We start from the raw sequence: 18,207 nt of genomic DNA on the forward strand, positions 1-18,207 counted from the left end.
AGAGCTGAATGGATGATTTGCCACAAGTCACAAAACTAGTAAGTAGCAGAATCCAGATCTGAATTTCATCTCATGTATGCCCTGTTCTTGCCTCTTTAATGTGGTCACTTTCCCATTTTGCAGATATTATCTAAAAATCTCAATATTTTGCTTTTCAGTAGTATGTGGGGGGTAAGGATCAGACCACATGACTCAACCAACATTTTACTTTTTTATCAAGAAAAGGGCACCATCTAGTGGCACAAGCTTTGTAACCAACACAGTCAAAGGAAGTTTTTCACTTTTCTGCTTTCCTCCACTGGTTTTACATTACCTTGCAACAATGGAGGTGTCTGCATTAGCTCTTCTAGTAAAGAGGAATGAAAGCCTGGTAACATTACGGACTGAACAGTGTTTTGGAATGAGACAGAACAAAATTCAATCCCAGACTCACCATTTCCCTATGACCTTGGTAAGTTACTAACAGTAGTCTGGCCCATCATCTGCCTGACAGGGTTATCATGGGAATACATGTGAAAATCATCTAGCACGTGTCTGATTGAGCTTCCACCAAGGCTCCTTACCCCCTTTCTCCTTTTATGTAACCTACAACTACATGGATGTTTTACTTTGTTTTTTAGAAAATGCATACCACTGGCTTATATGGTGTTTAAGATAAATAACTCCCATGGTTCTTTTGTATGTAAACCATAGTAAAGGCAAATTTCCCAACATTTATTGATTATTCTTATATATATATACACAAAATTAACAATAAGCATTTTTGAGTGCCTATTTATTATGTGCCAGGCTATTGTGACAGTGGATGGGAGCTTACTATCAAATAGCGAGAACAGACAAGTTAACATGTAATACAATGCAACAAGTACTTTCATGACTGTAAGTGATAACCGTAAATAGGTAGAGGAAGGGAGAGAACCAAACCTGTTGGAAGGATGTGAATCAGAAAGGGTTACATTGGAAAAGTCTCCTAAGAGATGAATTCACAGATAGGGAACACAGAACTTTCATGACATAAGACAAAATAAGACTAAAGAAATGGGGAATGAAGAAACACAGTGAGGGAACATGAAGAAGTATAGCGTGATTGGAAAACAGGATGGGATGGGGCAGGGGAGGGGCAGGATCAGTGGTACAGTCAATGATAGCTCATTAAGCTCATTTGGAATCTAGATGATAGGTGTACTGCCTCTCACCACCACTGTCATCTTCATCATCGCCGTCAACATCACCATCTTTAGCAGTTATTATACCATTTCCTATACATACATAATTGCTAAGCCTCACAACAACCCTACAAGTTATGTTATCATCACAGAGGTTAAGAAATATGCCCAGTGTCAGAGTCTGAAAGGGGTGGAGCTAAGTGAGAGACAGCCTCAGATCTCTCTGATTCTTTCCACATCCGTAGTCCCAAACTTGGCTACACAATACAATCACCTGGAGAATCTGTTTAAAAATAAAGGTTCCAGAATACTATTTTAAAACACCATGTCTAGAAGGTAGGACTTGGAACCTGTACTATAAACAAATTCTCCAGATGTTTCTTGAATAGGAAGCCAAATGATAGCCTAACTTCTTGAAAATACCTCAAAGCCTCTCAAAATACACACACACTCTACTAATTAATAGGTTGCATCTATGTGTCAGGTACCTAATGTTCACAAAATTCTGCAAGAAGGGCATTATAATCCCCACTTTAACGATGAGAAAACTGAAGCTCAAGAAGCTTCTAAGTAGCTTTTCCAGTCAACAAAGCAAAGGGTAAAAATGGGATTCAAACACAGGTATATCTGGTTCTTCTCTGTCATGCTTTGTGGTGAGCAAAATTCTAAGAATTACCCCTGCTCTTGTCTAATCTCCCCCCCCTTTGAGTGTGGGTGGAAATTATGAATCTGATAAGATATCACTCGAAAGATTATGTTACATTAAACGGCAAAAGGGAGATTATCTGGTAGACCTAATCTACCCACATGAAGCCTTTTAAAAGCAGAGCAAAGTCAGAGATTCAGAGCACTACAAGGATTCAATGCACATTGCTGACTTGAACATGGAAGGAGCCACATGACCAAGAATACATGCAGCCTCTAGAAGTTGAGAGCAGACCACAATTGACAGCCAGCAAAAAAAACCAGGGATCTCAGTTCTACAACCATAACAAACTGAATTCTGCCGACAACTCAAATGAGCCTGGAAGAGGATTCTTCCTCAGAGTCTCCAGACAAGAGCACAGCCCAGCCAACTTTTAGATTTTTGCCACGTGAGACCCTAAGTAAGCATAGAACTGAATTGAGACGTCTGACCTATAAACTGTGAGATGATAAATGGGTGTTTTTGCATGTGTGGTAAGACATACTAACATAAAATTTACCATTTTAACCATTTTTAAATATACAGTCCAGTGGCATTAGGTACATTCACATTTTTGTGCAACCATCATCACCATCCATCTCCAGAACTTTTTCATCTTCTCCAACTGAAACTTCATACCCATTAAACACTAAGTGTTGGGGCTGGGCGTGGTGGCTCACACCTGTAATCCTAGCACTCTGGGAGGCCCAGGTGGGCAGATAGTTTGAGCTCAGGAGTTTGAGACCAGCCTGAGCAAGAGCGAGACCCCGTCTCTACTAAAAAATAGAAAGAAATTATATGGACAACTAAAAATATATAGAAAAAATTAGCTGGGCATGGTGGTGCATGCCTGTAGGCCCAGCTACTTGGGAGGCTGAGGCAGGAGGATCACTTGAGCCCAGGAGTTTAAGGTTGCTGTGAGCTAGGCTGATGCCATGGCACTCTAGTCCGTGTAACAGAGCAAGAATCTGTCTCAAAAAAACCAAAAAAAACACACTAAGTGTCCCCATTTCCCTCACCCCCAACCCCTGGAAACCACCATTCTACTTTCTGCCTCTATGAATATGACTACTCTAGGTACCTCACATAAGTGGAGTCATACACTATTTGTCTTTTTGTGACTGGCTTATTTCACTTAGCATAATACCCTCAAAGTTCATCCATGTTGTAGCCTGTGTTAGAAGAGCCTTCCTTTTTAAGGATGAATAATATTCCATTGTGTGTATATACCACATTTTGTTTATCCATTCATCTATGAATGGACACTTGGATTCCTTCCATCTCTTGGCTACTGTGAATAAGCCTCCTGTGAACATGGATATGCAAATATCTATTCGAGTCCCTGCTTTTAATTCTTCTGGAGATTATATGTTTTTCTGAAGCCCATTCATTATCTTGAAAATTGGGTAAATAAAATAATCAAGCAGTCATTTTGCCTATTTGAACTGTACCACTGGGTAACCAAATAATAGATGATGAGAAGTATCTCCTTATAAAATTATGTCTGATAAAAAATTAAAACAAAATGATAGAGTATCATCATTTTGCAACTCTCAATTAATTAATGGGTGTAGGTACTGAGCATCAACAGCTGCTAATATCAATAAAGGGCAAAAACTAGACACTATGTGCTTCCTGCTAGAAGAATATATCACCACCTACACAGTCTTACCAAAGGGATCAAACTTGAGGCTGATCCAGTCTCTGGATCCAACTGCCAATTTGCAGCAAAAACAGGACAAAGGAACATACTAAATTGCACCAGTATGCAATCAGTAAAATCTACACTAAGGCAAACTCCTAGAGGTCAAAGGGTCTGGATTCTTTCACAAACAAATTATAAACAAAAGACATCAAGCTAAAAAAAATAAGCAAGATAAAACTACAAAATTTAGGGATGCACATTTGGGTGAAATTATAAAGAAATCCAAGAAACAATCACTATAACAGAAATGGTTACTTGTGATTTAACTGGGGCACACGGAGAACCTTCAGGGGCAGCTGACAAAATTCTATTTCTTAACCTGGGTGGTACTTACAAGGGTCAATAATTAATTAAGCTATATTTAAAAGCAAAAACAAAAAACAAAAACAGACAAAACCAGTGCATTAACAGTAACAATTCGAGAGTGGCCCAAATCCACACTGAATCCAACTGAAGTGCCAAGGTCTCACTGTTGAACCTATCTCAAGCCAAAAAAGTAGTTAATACCAGACTGAGTCGCGACTGAGGTCAACAGCAAGTGCTTAGAAAAGCAATTAGACTGAACAGACAAAAGAAAAGCCAAAGGAAAAAAATTTTAAACTTAAGTTGAATTTTTAAAAATCTTTATGCTACCACATATATACCATCTGCTCAAAACAAGCTTGTCTCATTTCCATCCTACATATCTGCCATGCTTACTCTTATCTCAGTGCCAGAATTTTTCCATTATAATTTGGTTCCTTTCTCAGAGTTATTTCCCAGTTCTACCAAGGACTAGTAATGAAGGCAACAATATGTTTACCAAATATATTCACATCTTCAAAAGTAGGGATGAAGAAAAAAAAGATGGCAAAAAGAAAGCAGAGTCCTGAAGAAGAAAAGGCTCCTAGAAGCTGATTTATCTAAGTTACCACAGAGGCCCACCCTTCTTTAGATACAATGGAGTATTAGAAACTGTATCCAGAGCCATGGGTTCTTTTCTTGCCTTCACCTGTTTGGACAATGGTGGAAATTGAGTGATCAATTAAAAGCAGCATGAAGCCATAGGCCTGCCGTGCCCAGTAAGGTAGCCAATGGGCACATGTGGCTGTTGAGCCTTTCCCTCAAGTGCAGCTAGTCTGAACTGAGATGAGCCCTTACTGTAAAAGACACATTGGGTTTTGAAGACTTAGTATGAAAAAAAAAATATTTTAACAGTTTTTATTGATTGCATGTTAAAATAATAATATTTTAGATATATTGGCCTAGACAAAATATTAATTTTGCTTGTTTCTTATTACTTTTTAAATGTGCCTACTAGCAAATTTTAAATTATATAGAGGGCTCCTATTATATTTCTACTGGGCAGTACTGCTATATATACCATTATTAAATAGTGCTAAACAGGAAAAACAAAGCAGCTAATACTGGGGATTTTTCAGTTTTTTTCTACTACTGTTGTACCACCAACACTTTAACTCATTTAATTTCCAGCCATTGTCCCTTGTCTGCAAAACAGAGGTTCAAAAATATCAGTAGGTACATTAAGTGATGGATAAAAAATTAAATCATGGGCCAAAATAACTGCGTTCTAGTCCTGGTTCTGATACAAACTAGCAGTGACTTGGAGAAACCACTTTTCCTCTCTGAGATTTAGTTGCCTGCCCCAACAATTGAGTAAGGAAGCTAAACTAAATTTAGACTTCTATGATTCCATCAAAATGCAATTTGTTTCTTTCTGTCAAAATTGGTTTTCATAAAAATGAATAAATACTCACTCTGAGTCTAACACATCCTCTTCGAGAGCCTCTCATCATTTTGTCCTTGGACTAAAAGAAAAACAAAACATTCAATGAATAAAACATTATCAGACTGATAAATTGTTTTTAGAATCATCTGGGGATAAAAAGACAAGATTTACAGTAATATCCATCCCTTCTGCCCACTCCCCTTCTGAAAAGAAATCACTTATGGATAGAGAAATTAAAAGGTTTTAAATGAAAATGGTTTATGGTCTATACAAATTAATGTAATCACAGAACTTTCTGCTTGTCTTTAATGTAACTATAATTTTCTCATGCCCCTTAATTCTAGCCCAGTGTTTCTCATATTTATTGAGTCAGAGAATCACATAGAAGGCTGAGAATCACCTAGAGTTTTAAAAATTGCTCCCAGAGGATTCTGACAAAGGCAGGTAGAGGAACACACTATGAGAACATTGCTTTAAGCTTTACCTCTTTGCAATTTCCCAAATGGAATTTTTTGCCTCTGTGATTTCTCATCCAATATTCCTCAGTTTGGAATATCCTTGACCCAGATTTTTTGCCTTGCTGTCACTTTAAGCACCTTAGCTCTGTCTGATTTACATATATCGGCTTAGACAAAATATTAATGTTGCCCACTCTGGGCTCCCAGAGTCTCCTGTGTGTTCCCTTGTCATGGCACGAGCCATCCTGTGTCATAATGGCTGTTTTCCTTGCCTGATTCATCCACAAGACTGCACATTCCTCAGGGGGTAGGAATTTTATTTGACTTATCTTACACTTCAGAATAGTGTTTGGTACACATTAGGTGCTCAAAAAAAAAAAATTCTAGTGATGAAACATTGCTTACCCTTTCTGTCTCCCTCACTAGACTGATCCAAGCAAAGGCTATGTTATGCACAAGAAGCATATAAATATTCCTAAAATTAAATCACCCATGTGTAAAAAAATAAAACCTCAAATAATCAAAGCATAACAAATATTTAATACTTGAATAACTGGTATTTTTCTGTACTCCGCCTATGTGAGAAAGAACCAAAACAAGCCAATGTCATGGGATTATGTTTTAAAAACAATTGTCCCACTTGAAAACATTGACGGATGCCCTAAATCCAAAGTCCTGAGCCATAGGAACTCATGTTCACAAGTGATTATTGAGGTGCTTAAAAGAGTATTCCCTTCATTCTACTTGCAAATACAAGAGAAGGATTCACACATTTTAGAAAAATTTCTCAATAACAAGCAGGTTCAAAAAGAGTTCTTTTCTAATAAATAACACAGCGAAAGAAAACAGTTAACAAAATATTCCTTAAGCATTTAGTAGCCCTAATGCTTATCTTCCCTCCAAAAGTATAAAGGCAATATTCAAAAATAATAATTAGGTTTGAAAATACCCAATGAGGTTAGAATGCAAAGTTAACTTGAACAAGGTAAGAACCAATATACTCATTCTTGATCCTCTTCAACGATAACACAATTTTTAAAATAAAATTATAGTGAACAGAAAAAGGGTGAGACAGGCCCCAAAGATGGTACCACTGTTAAGATTATAAATTAGAAGACACTGAAAGATATAACTGAAAATAATTAAAACAAATATAACTAGGAAATAAACAAATCTAGAATGTAGGGCATTCTACAAAATAATTGGCTTAGACTGTTGCAAAATGTCATTTAAAAAAAAGATTAGGTGTCTCACGCCTGTAATCCTAGCCCTCTGGGAGGCCGAGGCGGGTGGATTGCTCGAGGTCAGGAGTTCGAGACCAGCCTGAGCGAGACCCCGTCTCTACTAAAAATAGAAATAAAAATTATCTGGACAACTAAAAATATATATAGATAGAAAAAATTAGCTGGGCATGGTGGCGCATGCCTGTAGTCCCAGCTACTCGGGAGGCTGAGGCAGTAGGATCGCTTAAGCCCAGGAGTTTGAGGTTGCTGTGAGCTAGGCTGACACCACGGCACTCACTCTAGCCCGGGCAACAAAATGAGACTTTGTCTCAAAAAAAAAAAAAAAAAGATTAGCATTTAAACAATTCTAACAGAGCAAAAATAATTGTTCAGGAATACGGAACAAAGTGCTGTGAACTCCAGAAGGCTCCCTGCCATGGAAAAAGATCAGGGAAACAATACTAATGTGACCGGGTTTCACGTTTCAATCCGGGACTTTAAAAACAAAAGGAAGAAAGAAGAAAGGAAAGGTATGCTGGTGGGGGGAGGGGTCAAGCCAAGGCAACAACAGATGCAGAAAACTTCATTTTCCAGTCTCCTACTTTTGTAGGAGAGTAGACTTATATATAGGTCAGAACACAAAGTACAGAGAGAAATTTAGAGATCAGGCTGAAAATATTACAGGGACCAGGCCTGTAATCCTAGCTTTGTGGGAGGCCGAGGCAGGAGGATAGCTGCAGCTCAGGGGGTTCGACACTGGCCTGAGCACAGTGAGACCCCCATCTCTTAAAAAAATAAAAAATAAAAAGATTATAGGGACCAGGGCCTGAGGGGTCTGAAAAAAATACAACATAGTTAAGGAAATTCAACTTTATTCAACAGTTAATGGAGGCCTTCTGAAGGCATACAAGGAGGAAAATAACCTTCTCCAAAGTGTGTTTTAGAAAAATAGCACGGTTAATATGAGGATTTGATGGGGAAAAGGATAATGGCAACATTAATAACAACAGTAGTAGAAGCAGAAGCAGATTCTCACTCATTGATGCCCTCTACGTGACAAGCACTTTATATACAATAAACCTCACAAGACCTTGCATGGTAAGAGTTATCCACATACTATAAACGAAAGTGACACTAGGCAGATCAAGTTAATTACCCAATGTTACATATGTAAAATGTAGCAGAGTTTCACAATTTAGAAAGGCTGTGTAAGGCTGGTGGCAGACACCCCTTCTCTCCCTAAAGAAAAAGAAGCAGTCCACAAGACCTGCGAAACTAACTGCTGGGCCTAGCTAAGTTAAAGAATAACCAACCACACCCGGATATTCACCCAGATAAGAGAAGTTTCGGTTCCTGGAATCCATACATACTACCAGCCCCTCTGAGTTCTCAATACCCACCCTAAAACCATAATGGAAAATTCCTAACTTTTTGCACCAAAAATCTTCCCACCAAAGAAACCCCCATCCCCCAGCCCTAAAAACATATATAAGTCCACTCAAAACTTCTGGGCGATGCTACTTCTCGGGCCCCCTCTATCCTGGGACCTGTGAACCTCGCCCGGGCCCATCTCTTGGGACCCGTTACCCTCACCTGGGAGCGCTCAAATAAAGCCTCATTGCTTACCCCTTTCTACTCTGCTGGTCTTTCTTTCTCTGGTGCTGACCATCCAAAAACCTTACAGGCTGTTCTGCAGATCATTCTTGCAGACCTTATCTATGCTCTAATCGCCTCGAATCCCTCTTCCACAATACCACAGAGCCCTCTCCCTCATTCTCTCCCCACTTAGCAATACTATGGGGCTAAAGGGAAGCTGGTGTGACTATGTCCCCCAGACACAACTGGCCATCACAGGAGCCACTATCCCACAGGGCAGGACAGAGTCCTTTTCCATCTGCTCTTAAAGCTGTGAGATATAGATGCCACTGGTCATGTGCCTTTTATGTGAAGAAAGCAATAAATAAAGCCTATACAGCAAGAGAATCAGAGATGTGAAGGGAAAAATCCTAGCTGCCAGTGATCTTTCACTACACTCTGGTCTGAAGCAAACCTGCCTAAGCCAATGCCATTCACCAAATAAGAGGTTATTTTTGATGAATCATAGTAGCTTCTGGTGATGAGAGAAAGGTAACTGACATAACCCCACCCCAGCAATCTTTCTACCAGGTGTTATCTTACCAATGTTCTGAAACCTGCTAACAAACGTGCTTTTTAGCAAATTATTAGGTTATTAAGTATGGAATGTCGAATTTCCTTAAGTACTAAGTTTGACAGTTGGTATCTCTGACATTTCACTTTGACACTTTTGGTTTTTTGTTTTTTGTGAAGGTACATCCTCATTCTTTCAAACACACATTTTGGCCTGTGATTATCTTTCACATTTTTTTAGAACAATTTTTGTGAAAACATGGATAAGTCAAAAATTAGTGTTATTTTTGAATATGACTTCCATCGTGGAACCAATGCAGCACAGACAGCTCGAAATATCAATGAAGTGTTTGGGAAGGATGTGGCTAATGAATGCACAGTACATCAATGGTTTGAGATGTTCTATTCTGGTGATTTTAATCTTTAACCACCACATGGGTGACCTGAGACCAAGGTGGAAAATGACGAGCTGAAAGCTGTAGCGGAAAGTGAATCCATCTCACCTATGTGTGAATTAGCCGCAAGGTTTGATATTACTATTACAACAATATTGGACCATTCAAAACAAATGAGCAAGGTAAAGAAGTTGGATAGACGGGTACCGCATGAATTAAACAAGCCTCAGAGGAGAAATCGTCTTGAAGTTTGCCTTTCTTTGCTGTCACGACTAATAATTTCTGCGGTTGGGTTACAGTTTGGTTTTATGCATTTCAGGGAGACAGAGAGATCACTTGCTCAAGGCTTCTTGAGCGTGGCTCTCCCAGCCACAGTCACACATATTTGGCTCAGAATAAGCCTCTTTAAATTATTTTCCAGAGTTTGGGTTCTTTTCTGTTGACAGAAGACACACAAATCCATGAAGCATTCTATATTTTAAAAAATAAAGTAAAAAAAAGAGACAGATCTCAAATCAACAACCTAATCTTCTACTTTAATAAACTACAAAGTATAAAGATGCTAAAGGATTAATTAAAAAGGGAAGAAAAGAAACCACCCAAAGTACAGCAACTAAACCTAAAGCAAGCAGAACAAAGGAAAAAATAAAGATTAGAGAATAAGTGAAAGCAGAAAACAGAAAAACAGAGAAAAACAATTAAACCAAAAGTTGGTCCCTTTAAAAAGATCAACAAATTTGACAAACCTTTAGCTAGACTGACCAAAGTACTAAAATCAGGAATGAAAAGGAAGACATCATTATTATAATCTTAGAGAATTAAAAAGATTCTAAGGGAATACAATAAACAAAAAATTAGATAACTAGATGACAGGAACAAATTTCAAGAAAGATACAAACTGTCAAAACTGACTAAAGAAGAAACAGAAAATCTGAATAGACCTATGACAAGCAAAAAATATTTTAATTAGCAATGAAAAAATTTCTCATAAAGGAAAGGCCAGGCCCAGATGGTGAATGCTATCAAGTGCTTAAAGAATTAAAAATAATCCTTTGCAACCTCTTCTAAAATATAGAAGAGGATACACATCCTCATTTTTCTATAAAGCTAATATTATTCCAATACCAAAACCAGACAAAGATATCACAGTGAAAAACCAATGTCTATTATGAATATCGATGCAAAATTCTCAACAAAATACCAGCAAACCCAATCCAGCAACAGATAAAGTGGATTATACACTATAACTAAGTGGAATTTATCCCAAGAATACAAGGTTGGGTCAACATACAAGAATCAATCAATATAATATTAATAAAGAACAAAAATCACATGATCATCTTAAAAGACACAGAAAAGGCACTTAGAAAAAAAACGAACACCCTTTTCATGACAAAACCACTTGACCAACTAGGGATAGAAAGGAACTTCTTCAACCTGATAAAGTACATCTATGAAAAACCCACAAGTAACCTCATACCTAATGGTGAAAGTCTAAAAGCTTTATACTTAAGAGCAAGAACAAGACAAGGATGATCTCTCTTGCCATACCTACTCAACACTGTACTGGAGGTACCAGCCAGGGAAATTAGGCAAGAAAAAGAAATAAAAGCCATCTAGATTAGAAGGGAAGATCTAAAACTATCTCTATTTGCAGATGAGATAAACTTACATGTAGAAAATCCTAAGGAATACACACATACCAAAAAAAAAAAAAACTCTATTAGAGCTAATAAACAAGTTCATGAAGGTTTTAAAATTCAAGTTCAATATACAAAAATGAATTGTATTTCTATACTCTTGTAACAATCTGAAAATGAAATTAAGAAAATAATTCCATTTATAATAGCATCAAAAAAATACTTAGTATAAAAATAAATTTAATAAAAGAAGAATAAGACTTCTACATTGAAAACTACAAAACATCATTGAAGGCAATTAAAGAAGACCTAAATAAATGGAAAGACATCTCATGTTAATGGATGAGAAGACTTAATATTGTTAAAATGGCAGTATTCCCCAAACTGATTTACAGATTCAATATAATCCCTACCAAAATCCCAGCTGCAGTTTTTTGTTTGTTTGTTTGTTTTTCAGAAATCGACAAGCTGAACTTAAAATTCAGTGGAAATGCAAGGGACCCAGAATAGCCAAAACAATCTCCAAAAAAAGAACAATGTTGGAGGACTCACACTACTCAATTCCAAAACTTAATGCAAAACTACAATAATAAAGACAGTGTAGGCTGGGCACAGTAGCTCATCCCTATCATCCCAGCTACTCAGGAGGCTGAGGTGGGAGGATCAATTAAGCCCAGGCTGCATTGAGCTATGATTGTACCACTATATCCAGCCTGGGCAACAGAGTGAGACCCTAATCTCTCACCAAAAAAAAAGTGTGGTGCTGACACAGGATATATATAAAGATCAATGGAATAGAATTGGAAGTCTAGAAATAAACCCATACATTTATGGTCAATTGATGTTTTTGCAAGAGTGCTAAGACTATCCAATAGGGAAAGAATAGACTTTCCAACAAATGATGCTAAAACAAGTGGACATAACCATATACAAAAGAAAGAAGATGGAGCCCTACCCTACACCATGTAAAAAAGTTAACTCAAAATGGATCGAAGGCCTAAATTATATAAAAACTGAAACTATTAAACTCTTAGAAAAAAACATAGGTATAAATCTGTGTGACCTTGGATTAGAGGCAATGGTTTGTTAGATATCACACCAAAAGTATAAGTAACAAAAGAAAAATAAATTGGATATCATCAAAATTAAAAACACTCATGCTTTCAAAGGGCACTATCAAAAAAGTGAAAAGACAAATCACAGAATGGGAGAACATATTTGCAAATCATATATCTGGTAAGGGTCTAGTATCTAGAATACATAAAGAACTCATAATTTAACAATAAAAAGACAAACCAATTTTTAAATGGGCAAAGGATTTAAATGGCTATTTCACTTAAGAAAACCAAATTAATGAGATAATTTCAGCTGGTGAAAAGTATTAAGAAAATAAAGCAGAGAGATTGTTTTAGTCCATTTTGTGCTACTATAACAGAATACCTGAGACTGAGTAATTTATAACAAACAGAAATTTATTTTCTTACAGTTCTAAAGGCTGGGAAGTCCAAGATCAAGGCACCAGCATCTGCTGAGGGCCTTCTTGTTGCATCATCACAAGGCAGAAGGGCAAAAAGTGCAAGAGAGGGAGCCCTGTTTGTAATGGCATTAATCAGTTCATCAGGGCAGTGCCCATATAACCTAAACACCTTTCATTAGGCCCCACTTCCCAACACTGTTGAACTGGAGATTAAGTTTTCAACACATGAATTCTAGGGGACACATTCAAGCCACAGCACTGATGATTAGAAAATTATTATTGGGGAAAGGAGTTGTACTTTAACTTAGGTGGTTTGAAAAAACTCTTTGAGGAGTTGATACTAAGCTGAGATTTGAATCAGAGGATCCAGCCATGTAAACAATCTGGGGGAAAAGTTCCAGGCAGAGGGAACAGCAGAAAACAACTCATTAGTAGACTTGCTCTCCCATTCTCAGCAATGGCTATTTCACATTTTCTCCACACTCCCACAGCACATCTCCACTTGGCTTTCTCACACGCATTTCAAACTCAGTGTGATCCTGTCTCTCCTTCCATCCAATGAAGGAAAGTTCCCTCATTTCTGTTCCTTAAAAATCTCTCAAATCCTTCCTGACCCAATCTCTACTATCAACCCCCCCCCACTCCAGACTTCTACAATCCATCCCCTATGTTGTATCACACCTTCTTCTTTTTTGTTTTTTAAGAGATGGGGTCTTGCTCTGCTGCCCAGGCTGGAGGGCAGTGACACAATCACAGCTCTCTCTGCAGCCTCAGACTCTTGGGCTCAATTGAGCCTCCTGTCTCAGCCTCCCAACTAACTGGGACTACAGCTCTTGCTCTCTTGCCATGTGACGCCCTCAGCCATATTATGAAGCAGCAAGAAGGCCCTCACCAGAAACTGAGTAGATGCTGATGCCATGCTCTTCCAGCCTCCGGAACCATGAGCCAAAATAAACTTCTTTTCCTTATAAATTATCCATCTGTAGTATTCTATCACAGCAACAAAAAAACAGACCTAAGGCATAAAACTTCCATGGATTTCTGTGTTCCCGTAAAAAGCCCTAGAGCCCTAGCAACATTTCCACATACCATAAGGATTAGATGTTTTATTTTCCTCTGTTCTGAAAGGATAATAAAGACTTCTCTTATTCCCCAGAGAAGTCCGAAAGGTTATAGCCTGGAGTAAGTAGTTCCCTAGGTTAAGGCCCCAAGGTGCCAGGAAAAGGGGTACAGCTACCTCCCTAGGTATTTGCGTGTAAAAAGAAATGAAGCCCCAGAACTTGGCCTCCTGGAGAGATTTTATTTATATATCAAAGGGTTAGAGTTAGGATTTAGGCTTATTACCTTTCCTAACTGACTGTTTCAGGAGGGGAGGAGGATAGTTGCCTCTTTCCCCTTCATAAGCAGAGAAAAGTCATTTTTCCTCATCCCTCATCTACAGAGTATCTGGCTACATATGTAGGACAACTGACCCGGCTCTTATAGCATTGCCCTGGGAGTAAAGACTAGGGCAAATGTGGGCCAACACACTTCTTATTATGAAATCTGTCTCTGATCCAGTATACCTTGTGTGCATTCAGGATAAAATTAATAAAGATGAATATTAAAAGCCTACCAAATACTTAAACTATAATTAAATAATTCTGAAATTGCTTATTTAATGTTCATTACCCCTGCTGGTTTATAAATTCTAGGAGAATAATGACCTAGTATACAGTGGAGACTCAAAAAATATTTGTTGAATGAACGAATAATAGGAAGAATAAAATTTCATTAATATAGCCTATAACTTTACATACTGTGTCTCAACAGACAGTAATCTGACGAAGTTTCTATTATTATTTTCATGATGTTGGTCAGAAAACTAAAATAGAACTGTTAAATTAGCTGCTCAAGGACAAATTAATTTCATAGCTTTTAGTCTGTTAACTAAGTCTGTTAAGCCTGTCTCAAAGGAAAAGAACCTTCATCCTTTATGCTACCATCTTCATACCTGCTTGACATTTATCTTTTTAAAAAGTCAGTGCTTTTTCTCCCAAAGAAACTTCTAAGGGTTTCCAGCAGCATGATGACATTTTGGGTTCCACAAAGCAGTAACTAGTGAAGGCAGAACTGTGGCCCCCAACCCCTGGGCCGTGGCCTGGTACCGGTGGGTGGCCTATTAGGAAACGGGCTGTGTACCACCACCTGAGCTCTGCACCACACCCCCATCACCCACGACACCCCAGCCCTCAATCCCAGTCCATGGAAAAACTGTCTTCCATGAAACGGGTCCCTGGTGCAAAAAGGTTGGGGACTGCTGCGAGTCTAGAACATCAAATGCTATCAGGATGGCTTGAGTCGTCTGTACCTTCTCAAATAGAAAGGAGACTACAGGAGTGAGTATTGTTGCTGTCATTTCCTATTGTGTAATTGCTGTATGTAGCGTATCTGTGTGGAATTTTGGCAAGTAATATTTATTATTTTTTGAGGTATAATTTCATTCAGTAAAATACAGAGATTTTAAATGTATAGTTAGACAAGTCTTGATATTTGTTTACAGCCTTCTTACCAGTCCTCAATCAAAATATAGAGCATTGCTATCTTCCCGCAAAATTCCCTGTTTCTTTCCTGTCTGTCCCACACCCTAGAGCCCTACTCTCATGGCTTCTATCTTTACAGGTTAGTTTGCCTGACAGGCTGCCCTCCTTTGTTCCAGGAGTAGATGGTGCAAGGTACAACACTGCTTAGGAGTGCAACCTCATATGCTCTTCGGAATGAATGAACGTCTGTCAACGCTGAAGCAGTGTTTACATTTATGTGAAAAGGAGGAGACCATTTTGTATTTGTCCACATTCATCGTCCTCCTGTCTTCTACCATCAACTTATTAAATAGAGACGTGGTCTTGTTCTTGCTCAGCTGGTCTCTAACTCAATCCAAAGTTTAAGCAATTCTCCAGCCTTGGCCTCCCAGAGTGTTAGGATTACAGGAGTGAGGCACAGTGCCAGGCCTAAACTAGGTTTTAAACACCCATTTTATGACCAATTTCAAATGCTGCATTCCATAACAAAGTTTGCATAATTTTGTAATTCTCATATGAAAAAAATATTCTCCCTTCTTCCTACAGGGTGATAGACCAGAAAGTTTATTTTAAAATAAAATTTAGGCTGGGCGAGGTGGCTCACGCCTGTAATCCTAGCACTCTAGGAGGCCGAGGCGGGAAGATTGCTCGAGGTCAGGAGTTCAATACCAGCCTGAGCAAGAGCAAGACACCATCTCTACTAAAAGTAGAAACAAATTAGCAGGCAAACTAAAAATATATAGAAAAAATTAGCCAGGCATGGTGCTGCATGCCTGTAGACCCAGTGACTCGGGAGGCTGAGGCAGAAGGATTGCTTGAGCCCAGGAGTTTGAGGTTGCTGTGAGTTAGGCTGACGCCACAGCACTCTAGCCAGGGCAACAGAGTGAGACTCTGTCAAAGTAAAGTAAAAGTAAAGTAAAGTAAAATAAAATAAAATAAAATAAAATAAAATTTAGGCCAGGTGGCTCACGCCTATAATCATAGCACTCCGGGAGGCTGAGGCGGGAGGATAGCTTGAGGTCAGGAGTTCGAGACCAGCCTGAGTGAGACCCCTGTCTCTACTAAAAATAGAAAAATTAGCCAAGTATGGTGATGCGTTGCTGTAGTCCCAGCTACTTGGGAAGCTGAGGCAGGAGGATTGCTTGAGCCCAGGAGTTTGAGGTTACTGTGAGCTAAGCTGACAGCCATGGCACTCTAGCCCAGGTGACACAGCAAGATTCTGCCTCATTCATTCATTCATAAATAAATCAAGCATCTTTCAGTGATGACTAGCTTGCACACAAGGCATTTTAATGCAACTTGAGGGTGAAATTACATTATTATTTTCTATTTGTTACTTAATTGGTCCTTCATTGATAACTGCCTGATGAACTGCAGAGATTATAATTAAGCATTGTGATTTTTGCCTAAGATGAAGACTGTTTTCTTTTAACTAGCATGTAGATAGTACTTAATATAATTTGCACTTTTTGTTAAGTCACTGGGCTTTTTGCCCTTTTCCCAAAACTGGTCATTGGGAGTCCATGTTGGGGGTGGTAACAGTGGATGGGTTTGGTGTGAGAGAGATGGTGTGTGTGTCAGTCCATTTGGGCTGCTATAACAAAATACCATAAATTGGGTGGCTTATAAACAATAGAAATTTATTTCTCACAGTTCTGGAAGCTGAGAAGTCCAAGATTAAGTTATCGGCAGATTCAGTGTCTGGTAAAAGTCTACTCTCTGATTCACAGATGGTGCCTTCTTGCTGTCTCCTCACAAGGTGGAAAGGAGAGAATGTGCTTTCTGAGGCCTCTTTAACAAGAGCACTTAGCCCATTCTTGAGGGCTCCACTCTCATAACCTATAATAATTACCCCCCAAAGGCTCCATCTCCTACTACCATCACCCTTGGGGGTTAGGATTTCAACATACGAATTTTGGGGGACATAAACATTCAGTTCATTGCAGTGTATAGCCCTATAGATACATGTGTCCCTCACATTAAATAAGCCTTAAAAAGGTATTTTCTAGAAAAGTCTGTGAAACTAATTTTGGCAAGGTAAATTCTGCTTTCTAATAGACTTATGTGACTCTTTCAGAAATTTATTACCATTGGAAAAGGAAAATTGTTTCTGATTTTATTAATTTACTAATTTTCTTCATAAGATCGTTTATTCTACAGTCAGCAAAAAGCTGCTTTTGTTTGCTTAACCCCATCCTAGATTATATCTCAGCAGGGGCTAATGAATGTGTTGATTGTATCCCCAAACTGTTTTGATAACATAACATTGGGGGTTAGGATATGTTCCTTGGCTTCCTGGGAGCAGTGGTCAATGCCAAGGTAGATATCTATTTAGATTACAGAATAAATTGATTTTCACATTGGCATAGTACTGAGAAAATCCAGATATCCTAAGGTGTTTACTGCCTAGAGCTACTCACGTGGTATTGGTTAGAATGTTTGGAATCAGCATACCTTAGAACAGCAGTCCCCAGCCTCTTTTGGCACCCAGGACTGGTTTCATGTAAGACACTATTTCCACGGATGGGGGTGAGGGGTGGGGTTGGGGGGAGAGTTCACACGGTGATATGCGGCCTGGTTTCTAACATGCCATGGACTGGTACCGGGCCATGGCCCAGGGGTTGGGGACCGCAGTTCTAGAAAGCCTTCACTATTTACTGCCTTGTGGGCACTTAATAACCAAGAATGTCATCATACTGCTGGAAAGCTATACCAACAAAAACTCTGAGTAGTCACAGACCACAATAATAGAAGAACTTTCCCCATCACTCACCCCTCAAGTTATCATAGATAACTCTCTCGTTCCTCCCTCCCCCCTCAGTTATAGATGGCCTCATTTTGAGCAGCAGATTTAGTGTCTACTTATTCTACAGATGAAGTCTTAGAAAAGTACATTAGATGAGTAAACAAGGTGACAGTGATATTGGATTCTCTCCAAGATTCGGAGAATAAGGCTGCCCTCCCTTATTCATATACCAGAACAGAGATATGTAGAAGATCATCTTTAAGACATGGAATAG

The 18,207-nt window shown here is 38.7% G+C and overlaps 1 protein-coding gene across 3 annotated transcripts in view; it reads right to left on the reverse strand.

Moving 5' to 3' along the window:
* OSBPL9 (oxysterol binding protein like 9) overlaps positions 1-18,207 on the reverse strand; it is a 161,409-nt gene that overhangs the window by 120,583 nt on the left and 22,619 nt on the right. For 2 of the 3 annotated variants that reach the window (XM_045548041.1, XM_045548042.1), the window contains exon 2: positions 5,314-5,364. In XM_045548041.1, coding sequence (XP_045403997.1) covers positions 5,314-5,364 — 51 coding nt within the window. Of the gene's footprint in view, positions 1-5,313; positions 5,365-18,207 lie in introns of those variants that run through there. The other variant, XM_045548045.1, reaches the window with a different exon arrangement.

This window comes from Lemur catta, chromosome 3 (assembly GCF_020740605.2).
Source record: "Lemur catta isolate mLemCat1 chromosome 3, mLemCat1.pri, whole genome shotgun sequence".
In the NCBI taxonomy this organism is placed as follows: domain Eukaryota; kingdom Metazoa; phylum Chordata; class Mammalia; order Primates; family Lemuridae; genus Lemur; species Lemur catta.